General features: G+C 38.3%; 1 protein-coding gene and 1 long non-coding RNA gene across 2 annotated transcripts; one reads left to right on the top strand and one right to left on the bottom strand.

Annotated features, from left to right (window-relative positions):
* Positions 1-4,889: 4,889 nt before the first annotated feature.
* LOC103937316 lies at positions 4,890-17,265 on the top strand. The gene is made up of 3 exons (XR_665795.3): positions 4,890-5,050; positions 5,438-5,573; positions 16,910-17,265. It is a non-coding gene; the product is annotated as an uncharacterized LOC103937316 (long non-coding RNA).
* LOC125475909 lies at positions 5,575-16,890 on the bottom strand. The gene is made up of 7 exons (XM_048581294.1): positions 16,745-16,890; positions 16,561-16,653; positions 16,284-16,379; positions 16,020-16,148; positions 8,424-8,526; positions 7,802-7,908; positions 5,575-7,724 (listed from the first exon to the last, which is right to left on the bottom strand). Exons 1-7 carry the CDS (start codon positions 16,861-16,863, stop codon positions 7,613-7,615), a joined length of 759 nt encoding a protein of 252 aa, XP_048437251.1. The 5' UTR covers positions 16,864-16,890; the 3' UTR covers positions 5,575-7,612.
* Positions 17,266-18,037: the final 772 nt, after the last annotated feature.

The raw sequence follows: 18,037 nt of genomic DNA, 5'->3' as shown, positions 1-18,037 counted from the left end.
TCAATGCCACTTATCAAGAAATTAAATAAGTTGTTATATGTAGTTATTTAGAATTTGTTTTTTATTTATTTTTATAAGATTTGTTAGAGATATAATTAGTTGGTATAAGGAGAAGGTTAGAGTAACTTGCTCTGTAGGTCTTGTAACAGCAACATCTATATAGGTGATCATTGTAATCCATTGGGTAATCAATCAAGAAAACATTTCAGCTACAAATCTCTCTCTCTCTCTCTCTCTCTTTCTTCCTCTCTCTATCTATTTTTCTGCATTTTACAACAATCTTCATAAATCATTCATACATGTTTATGTTACACCTTTTGGCAAGAAACATAAACAGCCATCATTTGAAAATAGATTATCTAGCCTTCTTGTATAATAGTAATGTAAAAGATTAAGAAAACAACCAAGATTTCAAGCCTTTGGGCAAGAAAACAGTTAACTTAATTGTCGTTAAAATGTTATATCTTAAAAATCTCAAACCGTTCATACATTCATCTCTTTGGAAAAGAATATTGACATGTTATGTGTTTTAAAATCATAATTTATATAATTCAGTTCTTGAAGTCTTTTCATTTTACTGAAAAACATATGTACAAAAGAATGAACTACAAAATCCTACTCAGAAGTTTTTCCTAAAGAAGTAAAGGTTAGTGTAGAAAATACTATCGTAAAAGACTTTATTGTTATGATTGCAACCATCTGAAAAAGCCAAGAAACATTAGGCAAAGAAGTTAGAAACATCAGTAAAGTAAATCCCAAAAACCTATCAATCATAAAATATTTTTTGGTCAAAACTAATAAAGCAATTTTTAGCTCAAAATTACCTCAAAATTCAAGCGCCCGTGAAAACAAGTTCATTTAATTATGCATGTTTATATGGATGTGGAAAGTGACAATCCATCCTAACTCTGGCCAATGGCCAAAATTAAGAAAATTCCCATCCGTTCAAGGTAGATAAGGAGGAGCAAGGAACGCCAGATAAACAGTCCCTTGAAAAACAAATGAGGAAATACATGTGTTAAATCACAGTCCTAGTCAATGCCAACTTTTGTGTTTATCCTTTTTTATAAATTTGAATATAAACTGTTAGTTAGTATCTGTGAAGAGAGAACAATGTAATCTATATATTACTTAGACTAGAACTTTTTGTACTCATGTATATTTACACAGCAAGATTAATCATAATACTCACAACTTCGGCAAATACTACTTCTACCTTCTTGTTCTTCACTTTCACATGGTATCAGACTTTCATAACATGTTGCTCTATAATCAACACCACCTCAACGCTTTCCAAAACATGTAGGTCCAAACGCAATGAACAATCCAAACAAGCACACATGCTCAACCAAATAAAGTATATAGAACATCCAGTATAGAAAATAACACATAGGCACAACAAAAACAATGAGGGGAAAAATAGTTGTAAGTCACCTGAACATGCTCTTTTGTCAATGGAGGAATAGTTGCAATCAGTCGGTCCCCATCCACTTTAGGATTTAACCCCAATGGAGATTCAACAATGACAGTCTCTAAGTTTGATAAGGCTTCATGAGCCTGAGCTTGAAGATGCAAGTTTTCCAATTCCAATGGCCTATACGAGCTCATTGGCCAAACGACACCGACTTGCCGTGTCTTCGTCACGTATAATCGAAAACATCGTCACCTCTGCCACCATGGCTGAGACCAATTGCAATAAGATATTCTTGTAGGCACCGCTATTTTGGCTTCATTTCATCGTCGATAGGAGCAAAAGGCTTAGAAATTGAATCACAATTGCATGTATTCTTTCTCAGACCAAAATTTTCATAAAATCCCACTTTGGTGAAGATTTAATAAACATTTGTCCAATTGTTAAAATTGCGTGATTGTTTGTTCCTTCATCCAAGCTCCAACAAAACCAAGACACCATTAAGCAAGACTTTGGGAGTGAGAATTTCAAATTGGGCAACATGCTTGAACCACCCATGCACGATGGAATTTGAAACTCGAATTCAAAAGATCCAAAACCCAACTCCATCAACCACACGAACACAACAATCCATCCCAGAAAAACAAAAGAGAAAACCTCAAACATTAGTTGAAGAATTCTAGTGCCCAGGATCAAAATATGATCAATGACAATAATAATTAGAATAATCGAATTTATTAAACATTCCACCAAAAACTATGTTCTAATTCACAAAACAAACAACTCAAAACATTCCCTTCTTTGAAAAGAAATATATGAATGTTATGACCAATGAGTTACAATTTCATGCAACCTAATTCATGTAACAATGTTTATCAAAAACCCATTTTGATGTGGTTTTGAAAAGCAATTGCCCATCGAAGCAATTCCAATGCTTCCTTAAATCTCTTCAAGATATTTTGCAAACACTGAGGATGGAGTGATATAGGTATAAATGTTAAGATAACTAAGTTTGAATCCAAGTAGACTATCCTTGCTCTGATACCAAATGTTAGACCTATAAATGGTTAGTCTTCAACAAGGTTCACAAGCCACATATCTTAAATATAACATTTAAAGAGTGGGATGAAGAAAGAGATCGATCATACGTGAGGATGTCATCAATCAAGCAGCAAAGATAGCAAAACCAAGAGAGTCTTCTACTGATTGAGGAACCTGATATCAAAACCCTAGCGATAGTTCTAGATCTTGTTTGGACGTAGTCTTCTTGTGAGCAGGGACACCTCTTATATAGGCAAATTACCCAACTACATCTCAACTATCATAGGATGGTTAAAGCCTAAAAACCCTCCACGTTTATTTAGTTGTAAAACCATAACTAATGCATGTATACTTAGTGTCCTACAAACAAGAAGATTAGCATCCTTAGTGGTTTTAACTTTAACTAATTAATTCCACGTCAATTATTCTTATCATGATAGAGTCCTTACAACCCCTGGTTTGCTGCATTGTGGTGGTGGCGTTTGGTCCTGGAGTAGCTAGTGGTGGTGTTATGTGATGTTGTTGGTCGTTGTGTGCTTGACCATCTTTTATTTTTAATTAGGCTTTTGTCCTCTTTAGGCATGTTGTAATTTTTTTTTTTAGTATCTTTATATTGCCTCTTTAATTGGATATGTAGAAACTGTGTTGTATACATTCTTTCGCTGAAAAATTATACATCAATTTCTTATCATGCCAATTTGTTGGGCTTTTCAGCCATTTCCAACTGAAGGGGCCTAACACAACTCTTTTCATAATTATATCTTTGTAGGAAATTAATTTTTAATTAAAATTATCAGACCATATTCATATAACATCTCGAACTAAAATGGCTAAACATAGCTCTCTTAATAATTTATTATTTTTCTAATGATCAGCCTCCTTAATCTTCATTAAGGTGGTGGCAACTTGGCAATAGTGTGTTAATGACTTACCATCCATGGGACTGCCAAAAGGGCAACTTTATTTCCTGCCATAAGATTTTGGGCATTAGGTTTGAGGTAGTGCAGTAACATAATTGGGATATTTGATGCGTTAGAGAAATTTACTGTCCGCGAATTCCATTACTCGAAACTAGTTTTGCTACTCGTGTATTTCCTTGATCATTTTTCCAGAGAATGAAGAAAACAATTTCAAATTTAAGCAATCAAAATGTATGTATGTATATTAATGTCTGAGTTTGAAAAAAATCAAAGGGCTCATAGTCACACAATATATATGATATTTATCCATTAAGACCAAATAAATGACTAATAATAATAAATAATAACTATTCAAGTTTCAAGTCATATCCTGTCAAAGACAGAATCAAGTAGTTTCACATACAACAGGTAAATTGTTATTAGAGTGTATGCATTGCATCACTTAAAATTACATATGAGGAGATGAAGAGAGAGAACGAGAAGATAGCACAAGTAGTAGTACTTGGTGAAGAGAGTGAAGGATGTCATAGTCAAGAGCGCTGAGAGTTGGGCAACACCGCGATGGCAAATGCAAAGAAAAAGGATGATAAGAGTTGACCAAGAAATATTGGCCTTTGCTGCAGACAAAGAGACTGTTGTGTTGGTCTTGTGTTGGATCGACGATGAGGATGAGGAGGCGGGACAAGATTTCAAATGATGATTTTGTTGGAGTCGAGGATGAGGAGGATGACCAGGAGTATATAGGTAATGATTAGAATATCCAGATAGCATGCAGCACCAACCCAGCAAACGAGTGGGTATCAGGCGAAGCTTGGCCAGTTCGATAACTCTTTGACCATATTTTGGCCTAGTGAGCTACATTGATTTTTAGCCTAGCCTTTAGCTGGGGATATATTTTGTTCAAATCAGGCCATATTTTGGCCCTTTAATCTTTTCTCTTTCTCCAACGAAGATGACCTTAAACTTCCATCTTTATAACATTTCTTTTATTAATGAAGTTCATGTTGAAAAAAAAAAAAAAGTACTTCGAGCAAAAGCATTCCTAAATGTGTCTTAGCCAGTTAGCCAAACGACATATCATTGGTAGTATGTTGTTCCCAATGACAACGTCTCAACACAATTCCCGGCGTCGTGATGCTATTCACATACCCTTTTTAACCTTCCACACAAACTTTGCTAATTTTTATTTTTCCAATACTTTAATTCATTCAATTTGATGGCTGTAAATGGAAGAATGTGTGAAAGGTAAAAAAATCAATATAATTACACTAACACCTCTTAAGGTTTATTTAAAACATTACACTAACACCCCCTGATATTCTAATTTACTTACGTAACCCCTCAAGGACATGTTTACCTCTAAGGTGATGTCAGAGTATTGTATAAAAGTGAATCAGAACCTCAGAGAGTTAGTGTAATGTTTCAAACGTGAGAGAATTTTGTAAAAAACAATAAATCAAAAGGGTGTTAGTGTAATTATGCGGCACCACCCTAACAATAATAAACTACATTAACCGATCAGAGAGTCCCTCAGACCTCTGTTTGGAACAGAAAGTGCAATCCGAGAAAACGAGAATCAAACATAAAAACAAGAACAATGGGAGAAGAAGAAATTAAGGAAGTCGAGTTTCCGCGGTCGATGACGAAGGCCCAGTTCCTCTCCTGGAAGCGCCAGAAGGTCCCTCTCCTCCTTTTTTCTCTCAATTTTTGACTTTCTCGCTTTAGATTTGTAGGCAGTACTGGCTAGGGTTTTATTTTCTCCCATTTTATTTTCTTTCTATTTCTGGTATCATATTGCAATAGTATACATTACATAATATAGATTGAATTGTTTATAATATGTTAATTTAGCTTTAATAAAGGTTGGTCAGATATACAAATGTTTGTGAAAATTTGATTTCTTTTTTAATTGGGTAGTTGTGTTTTTGTGTGTGTATGATTTTTGTTCGGATTTGCAATGTCGAATATGAGTCGAGTTCTTGTTTTTGTTCGGAATTGTTTCTGTTTGGTGGAACTAATGAGATTGTTGTGTAGGCTAATATGTTGAATTTTTTTTTTTTGGTAGGCTGATGATGCATCTGCTAAAAGAGCTGAAGCAGAGAGGAAACGCGCGGAGGATATTGCTGCAGGGACAGTGCAAATGAATGGCCGAGAGCTTTTTGTGCACGAACCTTGGGTTTTTGATAACACTATGTATTGAGGTTAGTTTTTTTCAAGAGAGAGATTCTGTTTTCTTTTTTGTTGAATGTGTTAAATTGGTGGATAACTTTTAGAATGTATTATTATCTCATTTGGATTTTTGTCATTGGGCTTTTGGAAATGAAAGTATAGTGAGTAATCAGAACCTAGTTGAAATAATATCACGGATGCCAAGTTCACTCTTCTTTGTGGACAAGCGTAAGATCTATGCCCCATCGCATAACACTGATCTTTTGACATGTTTCCAACCTTGGAAGTCTTGACTTAGCTTTGTAGACCAATCCTTTCCCTTTTGCATTTGGATTCAGCACCCACAGAGTTCCTACCACCTGTTCGAGTACTTGGAATGTCTCCTTGATCACTTTGAATGCCTCGAGCAGCCACTGGCTCACCTTGCCAACCTGTGTCTAGGGGCTTAGAAACAGCTCTCTTGTTGCCATGGCGCAATACCCTCTTTTCTTAGATATTTTTCAGTGTGCCAGGGACATGACTCGGTAAACCAAGTGTCATAATACAACTGTTTGGATATTTGAAAAAAAAATTTCAACCACTTGTATTATGACATTTGGTGTACCAGTCTGTCTTCCCATATGTTGATTTTGGGGTTCCCTTGTTGAGCACGCAGTTCTTCAACTCTCTTCCACCATTGACGTGCAGCACTCTGCAATTTGAGCTCTACAACCAACACTTTTCTATCTTCTGCATGCATCTTGCCAAAAACAACAGCAACTTAATCCTGGACCGTTTTCCAAAGCACGAACCAATCAATCTTCGAATCTGCCTCACACCCATTATGGGGTCCAGCATCATGAAAGGGGTTTTCGTCTTCCACGTTCTCTTCTTCATCCTTCTGGCTACCTTCCAGTAGGTTGAAGGGTCTGAGTCCGCATACCGGAATCTCCATACGGGCCTCTGCATGTTCCTGTCGTTGAAGAGCTTGCAGTACTCTTGACAGATCTTCAATCATACACCTCATCTCATCCATCTCTGCTTGATAGGTTTGGTTTCCACGGCCACAACCTCGTCCCCGGCCAGCCATGGTGCAGAGCGAAGCGGTGAACCTGCCCTGGTACCAATTTCGTGCTGCACAGCAGCTTAACGCTACTGTCCTGCATCACCTAGATTTTAACTCTCAAAAGGACTGGACATACCAGAAATTAAAATCTTGTTCGAGGACTCTTAGTACAGAAGTACAGCGGTAGGCTAAGGGGTTCAAAGCCAGTCAAAACATAGTACACAAACCAAATTTTTACATCTCTGCAGCAAAGCACCCGGGAAAACCGGAAACAAACTCTGTTTGAACACCGAACATAGAATCAGGAATACACAAGTATGAAGCTCTAGTATGAGTGTCCCTGACCATCTACCAGACTACAGAGCCCTAACTGCCTCCTGTATAGAAGAAAATATCCGCTCTTCTATTTTTGCATCACTTACAGGCCATCTATTTTTTCTTTGTTTCCACAAATGGTAATTCAAACCTCCCTAGACAAGCTTGATGCTTTAAGCTTATATGGACGGTTGTTTGTATAACAGATTTACACCTAGTATTCTTTCCTTTCAAACAGATCTGTGGTTTCATGTCCATTCTATCTCCACCAATTATGTTCTTCCTGGCCACTACCCATCCAATCAATCAAATATTAAGCTAAGAAACAATAGCATTTTGGTGTTCCTATTTCGTAACGGATGTTCTACGAATTTTCAGTACTTATTGGCATTTGACCTATTGCACATCCTTTTCCTTGAAACTAAGGGGATGATGTGTTCTTATGCAATTTTTTCCTCAGCCATAAAAAATAAATTATGATTGTATATAGATTTAAAGCATCTGCATACACGAAAACTGCAACTAGATAGAAATATTTTTTGGTAAAAATTTTAAATAAAATTCTTAGGAACCTTTAAGAAATCCATCAAGGAAAGACCTTAAACAATTGTCAAGGACTATAATGTCAGAATAAAACTGGCATTTTATTATTGAACAATAAATCACGGCAGGACCACATCTTGCCGGACAAGTTAAAGGTGACCAAGCCAACTATTTCTTTGCATGAGGATTCGGCTGGGGTGCTAGCAACATTCGAAGATGCGGGTCAATAGGCAATCCCATCGCCTCAAATGCTGGATCATAAAGACTATTTTTAATTTGCCTGAAATCATAAAAACTATAGTCAGCTTAAAGTTTACCAAGAACAGAAAGATGACCATTCAATAAAACTTCAAATACCTTGGATTAGGAGGAACTGAATAACTGGTGACTAGAGTTAATTCTTTTTCTTGCGGTTCAAAAGTACTCCTGTTGACTTCCCTACGACTAGAAGCTGCTGAAGTCCTCTGCATTTCAGTGAAGGATGATTTCATCAGTGATCATAATACAATGTTGATTCTGAAACCCTTTCCCATGGTTAAACCGTTGCAAAACCTAATGCAATGCGGTACTGAAAAGTTGCTACCTTTGAGCGTTTGGCCGAGGATGACACTTTTACTGGTCGTTTGCCATGTCGTTTTTCAGAAAACCCCTGTTCTGGTATCTCTCCCTAAAACATTTTCTATTCTTCAGAACCCTTATTTATGAAAACATATTCAAGAAAAGAAACCACATATTAATAGGATTTTTCTCTAAGTGCATCGAAGAATGTTTATGCGGATTGGGGAACCCCTTTACACACTATGGTAGAGTTCTTACAATATATTATATACTGCTAACTTATTGCTTGGTGAAGACTCATGTTGGTTGGGAAGTCAAAAATCAGTGTGATCCTTATAAAGTTTCCCAATGAAAATAATGTAGGATATTTGACGATAGATTCAGAAACTTATTTGAATTGTTGAGTAAGGAAGCCTCTTACTTGCTCAGTTGGGGAGTTTTGCAGTTGACTGCTCCTCTTAAAACTGCCATCATTTGTAACATTAGATTGATTCATTATCTCTTCAAGTTGGATGGGAGGAAACCTGCCAAAAAAAAAAAAAAAAAAATCAATAAAAGCATGAACCTGAACCATTAAAAGTACTGTTCCTAGAAGATACTTGTGATTAAAAGGAAACAATTCTGTAAGGGTTTCTTCATAAATTTAAGCGATTAACATAGGGTAAAATGTTTTGGACATAAAAGCACCAAGAGAAGGTTGATAGGCCAAGATCTGGTAGTGCGTCGTAAACCAACATCATCTTAACTATGAGATGACCTTTGCATAGTCCAAAGTATTTTAGTTGGTTGGTGCTATCCATACACCTTTTTTTTATGCACACTTTTTCTATTTCCAGCCTTTTGATTGAGTGAATTGAAGGAGTTTAAAGGACAGAAATTAATAAAAAAATGTAGAGGAGGAGAAGAGGAAAGTTTTTTTGTTTGTTTGGGGGGGGGGTGGTGTGTGGTTGGGGGTTGGCTATCGTGTGTATTGAACATCGCATCACCCTTTTAGTTTCAGTGAAAGGTTTATTTCTAATGGGCCACGTAAACAATTTTATGTTCTTTAAATGAAATATTAAGAATTTACAGAATTCTACCAATCTCTCAACTTCTGGAGCGGCAAGTGAAACAACCCCCACAAAAACAAAGAAATTGTTTATGACTGGCCTATCGTTTTATACATCTGAGAAAACCCTCCGTGCTGCATTTGAAGGCTATGGAGAGCTTGTTGAAGTTAAAATAATAATGGACAAAATTTCCAAAAGGTCCAAAGGTTATGCATTCATAGAATACACCACGCAGATCAGATTCAACAGATAGAGGTTCATCGTCTACTTGTTCAGAAAAGATGACCTACCGACATTTATCTAGGGATTACAAAGTTGAGCAAAAGGTTTTCATCTTAGAGGTTGAAGATAAGTCTTTTGGTGAAAGGATTCGTTTAACAGAGACAACTAGATACAGAGGGTACCAGATTTCTTTCGATTTGGGTTGCGCTGCTTGGCTCATTGATCAGTTAAAGGAGGCGGTAGTTACAAGCGGTCAGAAATTCTTCAGAAAATATAGAGGTCATAATTATCAGTTTTGGGTTGAAAGATTCCACAACAAAAACGGGGATTTCCTTGTTTTGTCCAAAACAGAAAAGGATGGTTTTGTCAGGAATATCTTCGTCCCTAAAGGAAGTAACTTTTTCGGCTGGAGAAGTTTGGAAGACCTACTGTCTGAAATCCTTCGAGGGGGAAAGAGAGTCGGGGCTTCTCAGAGGGATGGAATTGAGCCTTTGAGCAGCCACTCGGGGTTCGGCCCTAAGGTTTCGTATAGAGATGCAGTTCTCGAAGGCAAGACGTTGACAAATGAGGCATCCCTTCAAAACGTCAGAGAGGAAATATGGATCAAGAAAAACTGGAATATGAGAGATATTTTCACGGAATCCTATAGTTAGGGAAGTGTAATCGTTTGTGAGAGACTTGTGGTGCATCAGCCTTGGAGAGATGTGGAGGCCTCACTTCAAAATCTGCTGGGAAAGAAAATTTGGCTTTCACCGTTCCAATGCAACAAGGCCTTGTTTGTTTGTTAGAACGAAGAGGAAGCAACAAAAATTGCTCAACTTGGACTTCTAGCCATGAATAAGTTACCAGATGTGGTGTTGTCTGGATGGTGGGACAGTATCAAATCAAACGACAGAAAGGTGGTTAGTTATGGTGGATGGGTTGCTCTGGAAGGTTTATCGCCGCACCTTTGGACCAATGATTTTTTCCAAAAGATTGGCGATGCATGTGGTGGTCTGGTAGAAGTTGACCGTAGAACAGCTAACTTTGGTTTTTTGCTTGAAGCAAAGTTAAAAATCAAACCTAACAACACTGGCTTTATTCCAGAGTTCGTAAATGTGGCAGATGGAGAATCAGTATTCAGGGTAAAAATCCGTCAACTTTCGCCAGCAAAGAGACCTAATCTTTCGGCAGCAGATTGTGGTGTAACCAAAATACCAAATGGCTCTTTGAAGATTGAATTGAAGTTACAAAGGATCACTGAAATTATCCCTCTGGCGAAGGCAGCTTTACAACAGACTGCCCCTATATCGGGGACACGTGTCTGCTTTCAGATTGGAGATTTTGAATGCCCTGTCACTGTTGGATTTGAAAGAAAGCAAGGTGAGAGCATGCACGTGACTGAGGGTGCGCGGGTTGAGGAGCCTGCAATTAATGTGCCTACTTTTTCTGTAAGAAGGCATGGTGAGCAACAGTGAGCAGAAAAACTGACAGAAGCGACGGAAACGACAGAAGCTGTGGTTTTCACAGAAGGAGCAGAAAAAGGCAGTTGCAAGGGATTATTTTAATAATTCAAAAGAGAAGGGACGTCAGAAAGAAGTGTTCTATTTGGATAAAGGCAAGGGCTTGAAGGTATGTGGGACAGATGGTGGCGGTGGTATTTCCACCGAAGGAGCACAAAAATAAACGAAGGGGTTTTATTTTAATAGGACAAAAAGGGAGGTTAATCTCAAAAGTGGTCTCTTTTGGATTAAAGAAAAGGTATTGGAGGCATGTGGGCCCTCCATTAAGAAGGAGAATTCTTTATATGACTCTGCAAGGATGGTGGGTCTTGACCCACAAAATCTTTTTGCTGGGCCATGTCTAGGCCCAATTAATCTAAAATTCAATGGGCTGAGATCTCAATTACAAGAAGGAATAGTTTTGTCAACCATGGATAATACGCAGACACCCTTGTTGGTGGAATCAAAGCACTCGAATTGGTTGACAATAGGAAGCAGCAATTCAAAGTATTCAACAGTGAACAAATCTCACTGCCCTTCGGCTAAGGAAGCTCATCGCAAGGGTGTTTCAAGAAAAACCCCAATTTGTTTCAAATTGAATTTCCATGGGAGATTTGGCGAATCTGATAAATGTGGAAAAAGACTGAAGCTTGTTCTTCCAGATGAGTTCGGATCTTATCAGACTCCTTTCGAGAGGCCTAAATTGAAAGAAATTCAATCTCCCAATCTCACTTTCTTAAATACTGATTGTGAATAGATGGAAGAAAAGGAGAGTGATGTCGATGAAGTTCCAATAAGGCCATCAGGCAAGTTGATTGAGGAGGAATCATCTGAACAAAGGATGAGGTTAACAGAGGATCTTAGTCTGGATTATTCTCAATTATCAGATTTTGTTGAAGACGAATACATGTCACAATCATCAGATTCAGAGGAGGAGCTTGGTTATTCTTCACAAGACGAAAAAGAAACCTTCGATGTTTTTGATCGCTTTAACGATGTGGTTCACAATCTCTTCACTGATACAACAATAGAAACAAGGACGACGTTGGATGAGGTACCTTCTCAGTCGCATCATGTAGCAGATTTAGACACTGTGGAACAAGTTGAATACAAGGATGCTGGAAAAAACAAGAAACTGTTAAAGTACAACAGGAGGAAAAGGTCGGCTTGCGTATTAGTCAAACGTGAAGCACAAAATCGAACTACCAAATTCATGTCAAATATGAAAATTTCTTCGGTGCCACTGAAAAGGTCTTTATTTCATGAAAGGAATACTAGGAAAGTCATTGCTAGCAAGCTTGTGGGTGGAAACAAGACAGAAAAGAAAATTCAAAGGGGCATTGTCAGATTTAATGAAGATAATTAGCTAGAATGTTAGAGGATTGGGAAGTAGGCAGAAGAGGTTGATTTTGAAACAACAATTCAGGCGCTTAAAGCCCGATATCATTATCTTACAAGAAACAAAGAAAGAATCAATTGACAGGTCGCTTGTGGCTAGTGTTTGGGGAAGCAGATTTAAAGAATGGATTTATGCTCCTGCTCAAGGAAGATCTGGGGGTATAGCTGTAATTTGGAACACCAAACACATCTCGGTTATTGAATCTTTGGTTGCAGGTTTCTCTGTCTCCATAAAAATTAAAGCCCTCAATGGGTTGGACTGGTGGTTATCTAGTGTCTATGGTCCCTGCAAAAATAAAGAGCGAAGGGAGTTATGGGAAGAAATGGCTGGCCTTTACGGTCTTTACAGACCAAGATGGTGTGTAGGAGGAGATTTTAACGTGGTGAGATTTGTAAATGAGAAATCAAATGGGGGAAAAATGACTACAAGCATGAGGAATTTTAATGATTTCATCCAAGATACAGAACTCAAGGATCTGGAGTTGCTCAATGCTCAATTTACTTGGTTAAACTTCAGAGAAGAACCTGTGTGTTGGAGGTTAGACAGATTTTTGTTCTCGGTAGGTTGTGAAGAGATTTTTCCAGAGGTAAGACAAATGGCTTTGGCAAGGGTCACTTCTGATCATTGTCCAATCCAACTAGATACTAACAAGGTGAAATGGGGGCCACGTCCTTTCAGATTTGAAAACATGTGGCTACAGCACCTAGATTTCAGGAACAATTTCAAACAATGGTGGCAATCTTAGCAGGTGGAGGGTTGGGAGGGTTATAAATTTTTGTACAAGTTAAAAGTTATCAAAAGAAAGTTGCAAAGATGGAGTAAGGAAAGTTTTGGTGATATCGAGAAACAAATTAAGGATGCTGAGGCTAGCATAGAGGATTTAGATAAGAGAGAAGGGTTGGAAGGGCTAGATGTTGCTGCTAAAAGAAAGAAGGAAGAGTTACTTTTCCTTGTGGAAGATTTGGCTTATAAGGAAGAAGTGAAGTGGAGACAGAGAGATAAACTGGAATGGGCTAAAGAAGGGGACGGTAATACTAAATTTTTCCATAGAATAACAAGTGGGAGAAGGAAGAGAAACTATATAGAAAGGTTGGAAGTGGATGACAGGGGAGTGGTAGAGGATGCAGAAGAGATAGAAAAACATATCGTTAACTTCTTCAAGTCCTTGTTTAGTAGCAACGAAGAGGTATGTTGGGGCTTGGAAGGCATCAATTGGGCCTCAATAAGTGAATCTAAGGCAACTTGGCTGGAGAGGCCTTTTGAGGAATCGGAAGTACAAAGAGCAGTCTTTGATTGTGGAAGGGATAAATCGCCAGGACCAAATGGTTATTCCTTGCAAATGTTTCAACACTGTTGGGAATTCTTGAAAGTGGATATTTTGAAGGTCATGGAGTTCTTTGAGACTGGGATAATAAATGCGATGACAAATGAAACATTTATTTGTCTAATTCCGAAAAAGTCAGATTCTTTGAAAGTGACGGACTACAGGCCTATAAGCCTAGTTACTGGTTTATACAAAATTGCGGCGAAAACCCTAGCTTCAAGACTAAGGGAGGTTATGGGAAGCACAATCTCTCCACATCAAGGAGCTTTGTTAAAGGCCGACAAATTTTGGATGCTGTCCTTATTGCAAATGAGGTGGTAGAAGAGGTGAGGCAGAAGAAAGATGAGGGATTGGTGTTCAAAATCGATTTTGAAAAGGCTTATGATCATGTCGAGTGGAGATTTTTAGAGGAAGTTTTACAAAGAAAATCTTTGGCAATAGATGGAGGAAATGGGTGCAGGGATGTCTAAATTCTGCAAATTTCTCTGTTTTGATCAATGGGAGGCCTAGGGGAAAATTTCATGCTTCAAGAGGTTTGAGACAAGGCGACCCACTGTCACCTTTTCTTTTTACCTTAGTAGTGGATGTCTTGAGTAGATTAATGGAGAAGGCTCAAGAAAACCATATAATCAAAGGTTTAGGCATTGGGCAAGAAAGGGTGGAGATCTCTCATCTTCAATTTGCTGATGATACCATTTTCTTCTTGGCGGAAGATGAGGAAGTTTGGAACAATTTATTAGAGGTGCTCAATTTATTTTGTACTGTTTCAGGGTTGAAAATCAACAAAGCAAAGTGTTCTTTGGCTGGAATAAACTCAGATGGTGAGAAATTAAAAAGGTTGGCAGATTCTTGAGGTTGTGTGGTGGGTAGTTGGCCAATAAAGTACTTGGGTCTCCCTCTTGGGGGGTAGGCCAAGAGCACTTACGTTTTGGGATCCAGTGGCAGAAAAAATGGAAAAAAGACTTCAAAGTTGGAAGAAGGCCTTCTTATCCAGAGGAGGCAGATTAACTTTGATTCAATCTGTTTTGGGAAGCTTGCCAATCTACTACATGTCCTTGTTCAAAATTCCTTGCGGGGTGATTGGACGATTAGGAAAACTAATGAAAGGATTTCTTTGGGAGGGGGTGGAGGAAGGAAAGAAAAACCACCTGGTGAAATGGGAGACAATTATTAAAAGTAAGGAGGAAGGGGGTTTAGGTGTGGGGAATTTGAGGAATCAGAATGAAGCATTATTGGCTAAGTGGTTGTGGAGATTCCCAAAGGAACCAAATTCTCTCTGGCACAAGGTGATAAGAAGCAAGTATGGGCTGCAGGATAATGGGTGGAATGCAAATCCTCCATTGCGGGGGTTCAAGTCGAAGCCCCTGGAAAGATATTTCGTGTTGTCTCCAACCGTTTCTACAATGTTGCAAGTTTGAGGTGGGCAACGGGGAGAGGGTGAGGTGTTGGGAGGATGGTTGGTTGGAAGGGGGACCATTGAAAGAACAATTTCCTAGATTATTCTTGCTATCGAGAATGCACAACCAGAACATCACAAGTTTTGTGGATCTTTCTATCAATTCTTTGAGCTGGAATTTTGATTTCAGGAGAAATTTGAACGAGGTGGAGATAGAAGAGGTGGCTAGATTATTATAGAAAGTGGAAAATGTTTGCTTGTCTCAATCAAGAGCGGATGGTAGAAGGTGGAAACTGGAATTATCAGGATTGTTCACTTGCAAATCCTATCGCTCTTTCTTGAGCAACAATGGGATTGTGCAACATTTTCCACCCTCTTCTCAGATTTGGAAATCAAAAGTTCCTCCGAAGGTCAAAGTTCTTGTGTGGCTAGTGGCTATTGGGAAGCTCAACACTTGTGATCAAATTCAAAGGAGAAGTCCTTTTATTTGCTTCTCTCCCCATTGGTGCAGTTTGTGTAAAGCTAAGGAGGAGAGTGTTAACCACATTTTTCTTCATTGTTCTTACACGATTCAATTGTGGTGGAAATTGTTTCAGGAGGTTAGAGTTAGTTGGGTCATTCCAAAGGGTTGTTTCGAGCTTCTAAGCACCAATTTTGAGGCTCTAGGAATTGGGAGGAAAGCTAAAGCTTTGTGGGGTTGTCTGGTGTTGGCAGTTTTTTGGAACATTTGGTTGGAGCGTAACAAAAGAATTTTTGAGGATTATACTGGTGTGGGGGTAGCAGATCTATGGGGAAGAGTAAGATATTGGGCAGCCTCTGGGCTTCAGTTTCGAATGATTTTAAGAATTACTCTCTTTCTCACATATTGTGGGATATGTTAGCAGTTGTAAAGTGATTCTGGTTGAGGTTTTCCTACTTGTAATCAGATCCTCTTGAGAGATTTTCTAGTTCTGTTCTTGGTGGATTTCTTATCCACTTCTGTGTATTTCACTTTTCTTTTTTAATAAACTGTTATAGTTTCTTCTCAAAAAAAAAAAAAAAAAAAAAGAAATATTAAGATTAGTAATATGTTCCATTCTTTTCTAAATTCCTTGTACTTACCCCGAAGGAATGAATAATATAAGCAAATAAGGATCATGCAGGTACCTAAAAGATATCTGAGTTTTGGAAGGTGCAGAGCTGTGATGCGGAGGATCAGCTATGTTAGGTAGCACAGACGGCCTCGGCCTTATAGGGATAGGGATAGAAGGTCGTGACTTAGCCACTCCACGAGGCCTGAAAAAGACATAGATAATCGTAAGCACACCCCTCCCATCAAGTAATCTTTTTACCAATTTCCCCCAAATTTTTACGGCAGTATTACACTTTCATATATAGATTCATAGAAGAATTAAACTTTTGATTGCTAACCTAGACTGCATGAGAGGATTAGAATTAGAATTTTGTGCCTTCCGTGCAAGGGCCGCCTTCCCTTTGTTAATTTGTTCCTGTTGTCCAGGCTGGGCCCTGCATTTCAAAATTAAGATTGAACTATATTACGATATGCTTTTCATGGGAGAAAAATTGGTAATGTTGCATTACTAAATGCATAATATTATACAATTAAGGTTTGTGTCTATGATCGATTGTTATTTTTCTGATAAGATGCATTTGAAAAATAAATTTGGAAAGAAGAAAGATCAGATACCCGGAATCCTCCCCTACTTGAAAAGGATTTTCAGGGACTTGGTTCATTTGTTGTGGCTGATTCAGCAACTGTAGGGTGTCTTGGGGTTGGGCTCTAAATCAGATGCATACGTGTACAAGTTAATAAAATTCCCATAAACAAACATGTTTCCGTGTTCACTTTGCAATATTTGATTTATGTGTACCTTATTTGTGCAGCTCCATAGGGTACGGAGTTGTTCCCTTGTGGGTTAAAAGCTCCATAACCTTGTATAACTTGATTATGTTGGGGCCTAAGTTGAATCATCACATCAAAAGTAAACATACGTCAATGTTATAAGACAACTAAACAAAGATTGTGATTATGTCAGGTCATGTACCAAAACCCGGGTGGAATCGAGAGCTGTGCAGCAGGATTGACACTCTGGGGACAGAAGAAAGCAGCTGGCTGCTGGTTGAGGTAGGACGGCCTCTGATTCCCACCACTGTGGCCTGCCGTCATCTGGTCATGGAAAACAAGTATACGGCAGTAGTATCAATGTCATCAATCTTGGTGAAGTAAAATGAAACTGAAACAGTTTGGGAATTGATTTCCGCACACCCATTTTCTCTTTCTGCACACCCCTCTTTATTTATGTCCATTGATTCTCCTTTGATTTGTTCGTTTCAATGACCAGAAATAAACGAGGTGTGTGCGGGAGAGAAAACGAGTGGAAATCACTTCTTATTTACGGTAGTATTTGAAGGGTCAAAACAGAAAACTCACTGTGCTTGTGGCATATTGATTGGGTCCCATAGTCAGAGACCTAAGAATCAAGCAATTTTTCATTCAATCAGAAATTATGCTTAGAAATTTATTGCAATGAGTTTTTTTTCAAAAGAATGTGATTGACATACAGAGGCAGTTGCTCCTGTTGGTGAAATGGGTCCACCATAACATCACCGACGGGCATCTGTTCGTCAAAATGTCCAAAGATAGTCAGTAGTGGTCTAATTATCAAAGGCATATCATAGTTTGTAGACGACTTGATGTAGGACGAAAATTTGGATGTGAAATAACCCAATTTCCGTCCTGTATCCGGACTGATAATCGTTGATGCGTATGAATCGCACACCATGCCGTTGGTACTTGATGAATTAGCATAATAGTAACATTATAAATGGAAAAGCAATAATAAGTTTGAGGTATGATACACGTACCTGCACCGGACGATACGGTGGTGTACTGCTTGATATGAGAGGGTTGAAGAAGAAAGGTGTTCCTTCGTTCTCGTTTTGAGGATATGGAAAATGAGGGTTAGAGGACTGATAGCTTGAAAGTTCAGCAGCTCCAGGCATGAGGTTTTGAGTTGAATTTGCTGGATTCAGACTGTACCAGTTATTTCCAGCTGATGATCCGAACTCTTGCTCCTCCTATGTGAAAAATGAAAAAAAATAATAAATCAAAAAGTAAAATAAAAAATCATCATCAAACATCAAATTAGCATAACCCTAAAAAC

The sequence above is a fragment of a genome, unplaced genomic scaffold, assembly GCF_019419815.1.
Source record: "Pyrus x bretschneideri cultivar Hongxiangsu unplaced genomic scaffold, Pyrus_bretschneideri_v1 Contig17, whole genome shotgun sequence".
Taxonomy (NCBI): domain Eukaryota; kingdom Viridiplantae; phylum Streptophyta; class Magnoliopsida; order Rosales; family Rosaceae; genus Pyrus; species Pyrus x bretschneideri.
Note: the sequence above shows the minus strand (reverse complement) of the source record. Positions and strands in the feature narration are given on the sequence as shown.